Consider the following 7,976-nt stretch of genomic DNA (forward strand, 5'->3'; position numbering starts at 1 on the left):
ACACGTGGCCCCTGCCTGGCAGCCTGTCCTGTGGGCTCAGGGAGCCCTGGTTGGGGGAGGCCAACGGACTGGGCATGGAACCCTGTCCCGCCAGTCCCCAGAGTGGTCCCCTGAACACCCCCAGGGGGCCTTTCCATTGGGGCAGTCAGGAGTTAATGGGCGGGGTGCCGAGTTGTCCAGGGTGGTGGAGGGCAGGGGTAGCGGGTGGGAAACAGCGCGCCTGCTGGAGCCTCCGGGACGTCTCCCAGGCCCTGCCTGCAGCAGGGGCACTGTGGGTGGGTGGGGGCTGCTGTTCCTCTCTGTGGGCTCTCTGCCCAGCCCTGGGGGCCTCTCCTCTCACCCTGGGCCACGCAGGGCAGCCATGCCAGAGGCCTGCCCTAGAAGGCTGTGGCTGTGGAACTGAGTGGGTAGAGGCTGGCAGAGGGCTGAGCAGAGGAGCAGTGGGGGTGCAGAGCCCCCGGTTGGAGGCCTGGGCCCTGACAGCAGTGCCCTGGGGCTGCAGTGGGATGGGCACCGCAGCTCACCCGGGTGGGGGAGCAGCGGCCCGTCAGGCAGGCAGTGGGCTCTGGGCTGGGGGCGAGCCGGGTGGGCTGTGGGCCTTGCTCACTCATCCCCTGGGAGTGACAAAGGGGCCCACGCATCCCTTGCCCTGGGCTGGGCTGGGCCGGGCACAGCCTCACCCTCCGCCCTTCCCCAGGGCCCCAGCGGGATGCTCAGGCGGCACGGGAGTTCATCCTGAAGATGTTCGTGGACCTGAACCCCGACAGCGACAAGATCATCTACTCACACTTCACGTGTGCCACCGACACGGAGAACATCCGCTTCGTGTTCGCGGCCGTGAAGGACACCATCCTGCAGCTCAACCTCAAGGAGTACAACCTGGTCTGAGCGCCCAGGCCCGCGGAGACAGGGCGGAGACACGGGGCAGGACCTGCCTTCCACGGCGCCCGCGGCTGCCGGGCGGGTGGCGCTGCCGAGCCTGGGCCGGGGCCTCTGCCCGCGGGAGGAGTTTCTTTCTCTTTTTTTTCATATTTTTAACAAATGGTTTTTATTTCACAGTTATCAGGGGATGTACATCTCTCCCTCCGCACACGTCGCACACCTTCTCACCTTCTGTCAACGGCAAAGCAGCCTTTTTCTGGCCTTGACTTACGGCTCGCTTTTTTCTAAAAAAAAAAAAAAAAAAAAAAAAAAAAGCAACGAAGCATAAAACCCACACACGCCCCATGCCCCCAGTGACTCCGGGCCTCACAGAGCCCCTGCCAGCCAGCATGGGGGCCTCCGCCTCGCAGCCCCCCACGGCTGTCCTTCCAACGCCACCTGCTGCTTCTTTCTCCTTCCCGCTTCTTTTCTTCCTCACAAAAGGCGTGGAGACTCGGAGACTGACGTTTTCCCCCCTTTTTAAGTTATTGACGCCCAGTGCGCCTCGCCTCTTCACGAATCAATGCTGTGCTTTGCTCACTGGACTCCTGAAGAGGGGGTGGGGGGCTCCCTCAGTCGCCCACCCTGGGAAGTGCCTAACCTTTTTTTTTTTTTTTTTTGTTGAGGAAAAAGAACGTCTGACTCACAGGTTGAAGAAACGCCCTGGGCCCTCTGTCATGGCAGGGTCCCCGTCTCTCTGCAGAGGCTGGGAAGGGTCCCCGGGCTGGAGCCACGGGGGCTCCTCTGGGCTGTGCCTCCAGGGCCAACACTGGCCTCTTGGGGCTGCCCGGGGACCCTGCCCTGGCTGGAGCGCACCCCACTGGAGCCCACATGGGCTTGGCAGCTGGAGGGATGGCTCCCCGGTGACACTGGGAGAAACGCCACTTGGATGGGGGCATTTATTTTCGTTTTGTTCTGCTTTGTGTTGTCACCAATTTGGAAACAGTGAGGGTGGGGTGAGGACTTTTACAGAATATTCTCAGGTGTGTACCCGAGAGGCAGAGAGAGGGACGTGGCCAGCTGCTCCGTGCGTGGCCTTGTCCTGAGCACTTGTGCCCGCCCCCGAGCCCTGCCCTGGGGGAGCGGAAGCCAGCACTCGCACTTTGGCCAGGGGCGCGTGGAAGGTGGCGGCAGGCACCGGCCTGGACGGCTTCCAGGCCTGGCTGGCCACGGCCACGGCCCGTCAGGCCACGCCGCACTGAGCCACAGCCCCGGGGGCCACTCCCGGGCCCCCTTAGGCACTGAGGCACCGAGACTGGCTCTTCCCGAGAGACTCGGAAGGTGGGAACGAGGGGACTGTGTTTGGGGAGGTGGCTTTTTCGTCCGCTGTTGACTGAACACTACGGCGCCCTGTGGATCTGGGCTTCGCACAGCTGTCCCAGGGATGGATCGCCCGTGCTGCCTTCGCCCGCCGCCACTCCGGGACCCTGCACGGCTGCTTCGACAGATGACAAAAGACAGCCCCAAAACACGGCCACCCCGACCAGCAGTTCCTGCCCGCCCGCCCGCCACTGTCAGGCCTGCCTTGGCCTCCTTGCCCGCAGGGCTGTCTGCTGGCTTCCAAGGGGAGAAAAGCGGGGAGCCCCGTGGAGGGGGCAGGGTAGATGTGTGCAGGTCAGGGCAGCTACATTTCTGGTGATCAGCCCCACGGGGAGACGGGGCCGGCGGGACCCCCCCGGCTTCCCCACGCCACTTTTCTTCCGCCTCACCCAGAAGCGTCCTTTTGTTGTGCCAGGTGTCTACCTAAGAGGGTTGGCTCCAGAAGCCCCGTGGCGAGTGCTGGGGCCCGGCGATGCCTTGGGGGAGCAGATGGGGCCACCCCTGGCAGGGCCGCGGCAACCTTTTCCGGCAGCAGAGTCCTCTGGGGGGCCTGTGCTTGTGGCATCTCTGAGGGCCCAAATCGCACAAGGTGACCTGGCCGTGGCCTGAGGGTGGAGTCGTCCAGCACGCGGGCTGGGGCGCTGCCGGGCTACGTGTTAGCCCTTCCCAGGGAGGGGGCCGTGCCAAGCATCCCAGAGCCGGGCTGGGGCCGCCAAAACGTCTTGGCCTGGGTCCTCTGGGTCTGAGTGCCTGATCCCCTGGCACCCCAAAAAAGCGGAGGTGGGTGTCGCAGGCCCGGGGCAGGGGTGCCTGCTCCAGGAGAGTCCCAGGCGGTGGTTCTCATGCCAGTGGCACCCAGGGGCAGGGACAGCTGACCCCCACCCTTGCCACATGTGGGGTGTGTGTTTTTACCTTGGTGAATCTCACCTGCCAATGCTTTCTCGTGAGTGCCGACCACCTTCTCCGACCGTGTCACGCCCAGGCGGCAGCAGTCCCCGGCCACTGCAAGACCCACGCCCTGGGTCTCCCGGCTCCCACGGAGGGGCGTCCCCGTGCCAATGTCCCCAGTGGTGGCAGCGGATCCTGCGGCTGGCCTGGTGGACGGGACCCGGTGATACTTGTATATTACACAGTCCTGATTTCAGACAATTTCAACCTTAATCTATTTAAAAAAAATATTCTATACAAGCTGTTTTTAAGCCTTTTACCATTTGAAATGCATGTGTTGTGCGCGTTGAGGGATGGGAGGAGGGGCTGAGAGGCGGCTCAGTGTCACCTCCCACAGCCACCGGCCCTGACCCTTAATCCGGACACCGATGGAAGTCGACTTTTCATATCTTTCTCCTGAAATGAACTCTGTTTTAAATTGGAATAAATTTTGTTCCTAAATGCTGGCGGCCCCTTCTGGTTTATTTCCTGTTGCCCTTTGAAGAGGACTTGGGGGAGTGAGCAGAGGCCTGGCCCCCAGGAGCCCTGGAGTTGCCTAGGCCATTGCCTGCCCTGAGTGGGGACACCGCCCCCGCACGGTGTCCCGGGGCCCCTCCTCGTCATCGTGTTTGACCCTTGGCTTCAAGTTCATTTTGCTAGCACCAGGCCAGAGCAACCCGCTTGGGAAACGCCGCCTTGTTTGGGGGCTGGGGACGCGGAAGTGAGACGGGGAGGAGCCCAGGTCCCAGGCTGGCCTGCCCCTCAACCTCCAGGGCGCCTGTGGGGAAGTCATGCCCTCTGGACCTCCATTTCTTTAAGCTGCGAATGTGGTACTTCTGCAGCCTTCCTTCAGTTATTTTTTCCTTTTGAAAAAAAAATTAATTGTAAAATACAGATAACAAATTTCTTTTCTTTTTTCTTTTTTTTTGAGGTGGAGTCTCCCTCTGCCACCGAGGCTGGAGTGCAGTGGCCGGATCTCAGCTCACCGCAACCTCCGCCTCCTCAGTTCGAGCAATTCTCCTGCCTCGGCCTCCTGAGTCGCTGGGTTTACAGGTGTGTGCCACCACGCCCGGCTAATTTTTTTCTGTGTTTTTTAGTAGAGAGTGGGTTTCACCTTATTGGTCAGGCTGGTCTTGAGTTCCTGACCTTGTGACCCGCCCGCCTCGGCCTCCCAAAGTGCTGGGATCACAGGCATGAGCCACTGCGCCCGGCCGCAGATAACACATTTCTGAGTGCACAGCTCAGTGGCATTAAGTGTATGCACACAGTCATGCAGCCATCACCACCATCCTCTCCAGAACTTTATCTTCCCAAATTGAAACTCTGTCCCCACGAAAGACTCATTCCCCGTCCCGCTCCCCAGCTCCTGGCGCCCCCCATCGTCCTTTCCGTGTCTGTGAATCTGACGGCTTTATGGACCTCCTAGGAGTGGAACCACGTGGTATGTGTCCTGTGTCTCTGGCGTCTCTCACTGAGCGTGATGTCCTCAAGGTGCATCCACACTGAAGCCTGGGTCCGGATTCCCTTGCTTTTCTTTTCTTTTTTTTCTTTTTTTTGAGACGGAGTCTCGCTCAATCCCCCAGGCTGGAGTGCAGTGGCGCGATCTCAGCTCACTGCAAGCTCCACCTCCCGGGTTCACGCCATTCTCCTGCCTCAGCCTCCCGAGGAGCTGGGACTACAGGCGCCTGCCACCTTGACCGGCTAATTTTTTTGTATTTTTTTTAGTAGAGACGGGGTTTCACCATGTTAGCCAGGATGGTCTCGATCTCCTGACCTTATGATCGGCCCGCCTCGGCCTCCCAAAGTGCTGGGATTACAGTCATGAGCCACCGCGCCCCGCCCGGATTCCCTTCCTTTTCATGACTCAGTAATATTCCACTGTGTGCATGGGCCACGCTGTGTTGATGTCTGTCGTTGATGGACGCCTGGGGCGCTTCCACCTTGTAGCTGTTGGCAGTTGTGCCACTGCTCACCTGCGTGTGCAAGTTTCTGTTTGAGTCCCTCCTCTCAGTCCTTGTAGGTGTGCATCCAGAGGTAGCATTGCTGGGTCCTCTGGTCCTTTTTTTTCTTTTGGATGCACCTTGAGGAGTCTCACTCTGTCGCCAGGCTGAAATGTAGTGGTGCAATCTCGGCTCACTGCAGCCTCCACCTCCCAGGTTTAAGCAATTCTCCTGCCTCAGCCTCCCGACTAGCTGGACTACAGGCGCCTGCCACCATGACCGCTAATTTTTGTATTTTTAGTAGAGATAGGGTTTCACCATGTTGGCCAGGATGGACTCTATCTTGATCTCGTGATCCACCCGCCTCAGCCTCTCAAAGTGCTGGGATTACAGGCATTGGCCACCGGGTCCGACCTCTATTTTAATATTTTGGGGAGCCGCCCGAGTGTTCCCTACAGCAGCTGTGCCATGTCACATCCTGCCAGCTGTGCACAAGGGTGCGATTTTCCCACATCCTCTTTCAGTTTCATTGAGTCCGACAGGCCTGTCCGTCAGGCCTCGAGGACCCTTGCTGTGCCCGACACTGCCCTAGACACGACAGTACAGCAGAGAAAGTGGCACTTACCAGCACGACTTCATCTAGGAAGAGAAATGAAGCAGGGAAGTGGGACAGGACGGGAAGATGGTGGCTGTTTCTTTTTTTTTTTTTTTGAGACGGAGTCTAGCTCTGTCACCCAGGCTGGAGTGCAGTGGTGTGATCTCAGCTCGCCTCAACCTCTGCCTCCTGGGCTCAAGCGATTCTCCTGCCTCAGCCTCCCGAGTAGCTGGGACTACAGGCGCCCGCCACCACGCCCGGCTAATTTTCGTATTTTTAGTAGAGACGGGGTTTCAGCATGTTGGCCAGGCTAGTCTCGAACTCCTGACCTCTGGTGATCCGCCCGCCTTGGCTTCCCAAAGTATGGAATTACAGGCACGATCCACGGCCCCCAGCCAATGGTGGCTGCTTCTGGTGGGCTGTTCCTGGTGGGCTGTACAGGAAAAGCCTGAGAAAGTGGTGTGTGAGCAGCATCCTGGGAGACAGGAAGGGAAGGAGTCACGCTGCGTGCGGCCTGAGGGTGAGCCAGGCAGAGGCACAGCTTGTGCAAAGACCCTGGGGCAGGACCACGCCTGGTGTGTTGGAGGAGCAGCGAGGAGGCCCGTGTTGTTGGAGTGGAGGGAGGGGGAGAGAGGGAGCAGGGAGGGGAGGGGGTTGGGCTTTTACACTTGGAGGAAGGTGGGAGCCCTGGAGGGGTTCGGGCAGAGCAGGGACAGGACCTGACAGATGCTCACAGGCGGCCTCTGGTGGCTGCTGCTGGGAGGACAGACGGGCGAGGGCGGGAGCCAGGGGACTAGGCTGGTGCAGGTGGCGATGATAGGGGTGGACCAGGTGGCAGAAGCAGAGGTGGGGGAGTCAGCTAAGGGGCATTAAGTGCTGGGGGGAACTGGGCCAGGCATGGATATTGCAGGTGCGTGTTGTGCCCCCAGTGGCCAGTAGGAGTCGCTCCAGACAGCTCCTTGCCTGCCCCTAGCCCCCTGTCCATCCTAAAAGGAAAACTGAGGCACAGAGGTGAGCATCTTGCCTGAGGCAGCTTGCCCTGACGGCTGGCCGGCCCTTCCTACGACTTGACAACCTCCACCTCCCGGGTTCACACCATTCTCCCGCCTCAGCCTCCTGAGTAGCTGGGACTACAGACGCCAGCCACCACGCCTAGCTAATTTTTTGTATTTTTAATAGAGACCAGGTTTCACAGTGTTAGCCAGGATGGTCTCCATCTCCTGACCTCGTGATCTGCCCGCCTCAGCCTCCCAAAGTGCTGGGATTACAGGCGTGAGCCGCCGCGCCCGGCTGCCTTTTTTTTTTTAAAGTCTCACTTTGTCACCCAGGCTGGAGTGCAGTGGCACGACCTTGGCTCACTGAAACCTCTGCCTCCCGGGTTCAAGCGATTCTCCTGCCTCAGCCTCCCGAGTAACTGGGACTACAGGCTCCTGCCACCACGCCCGGCTAATTTTTGTATTTTTGGTAGAGACGGAGTTTCACCTTGTTGACCAGGCTGGTCTCGAACTCCTGACCTCAAGTGATCCGCCCACCTCGGCCTCCCCAAGTGCTGGGATGACAGGCATGAGCCACTGCACCCGGCCTCCTCGGAATTTTTAAACAGGGTCCTGTGTTTTCAGTTTGCTCCAGGCCCGATGGATTCTGCAGGGGGTGCTGGAGCTGCCTGCCGGCTAAACAGGCTGGGACTGTCAGAGCGAGACTCCGTCTCAAAAAAAAAAGAAAAATCTTGGAATTATTGGAAGTGTAAATTGGTGCATGCACTTTGGCAAAAGATAGTTAATATCTAGGAAATACTTTATAACCCAGCAATTCTACCATTGGGTATTTACCTATAGAAAGCCACACATGTAATCACAAAAGACAGACATGTACTAAATGTCCATAGCTGCCCTATTCATGACAGTCCTAAACTGAAATTTAACCAAATGCCCATCAACAGTAGAATGGATGAATAGATTGTAGTTTATTCATCCATTATGTAGAGAAATAGTCTATGACAATTATGTAGAGGAGTAGTCTATGACAATCAGGATTAATGAACCACAACCATGTGCAAAATATGAGTTCATCACACAAACATCACGTGGAATGATAGAAGCCAGACGCACCTGAACTCTATTTATTTATTTATATTTATTTATTTACTGAGACGGATTCTTGCTCTGTTGCCCAGGCTGGAGTGCAGTGGCGCCATCTCAGCTCACTGCAAGCTCCGCCTCCCGGGTTCATGCCATTCTCCTGCCTCAGCCTCCCGAGTAGCTGGGACTACAAGC

At 58.3% G+C, this 7,976-nt stretch overlaps 1 protein-coding gene across 1 annotated transcript in view; it reads left to right on the forward strand.

Moving 5' to 3' along the window:
* The window catches only part of GNA11 (guanine nucleotide binding protein (G protein), alpha 11 (Gq class)), a 10,423-nt gene extending 9,247 nt beyond the window's left edge, over positions 1-1,176 (forward strand). Inside the window, exon 6 of the mRNA XM_011967329.1 lies at positions 692-1,176. Coding sequence (XP_011822719.1) covers positions 692-888 — 197 coding nt within the window. The 3' untranslated portion in view covers positions 889-1,176. The remainder of the gene's footprint in view (positions 1-691) is intronic.
* The last annotated feature ends 6,800 nt before the right edge of the window (positions 1,177-7,976 follow it).

Source organism: Mandrillus leucophaeus, unplaced genomic scaffold (genome assembly GCF_000951045.1).
Source record: "Mandrillus leucophaeus isolate KB7577 unplaced genomic scaffold, Mleu.le_1.0 Scaffold8, whole genome shotgun sequence".
Taxonomy (NCBI): domain Eukaryota; kingdom Metazoa; phylum Chordata; class Mammalia; order Primates; family Cercopithecidae; genus Mandrillus; species Mandrillus leucophaeus.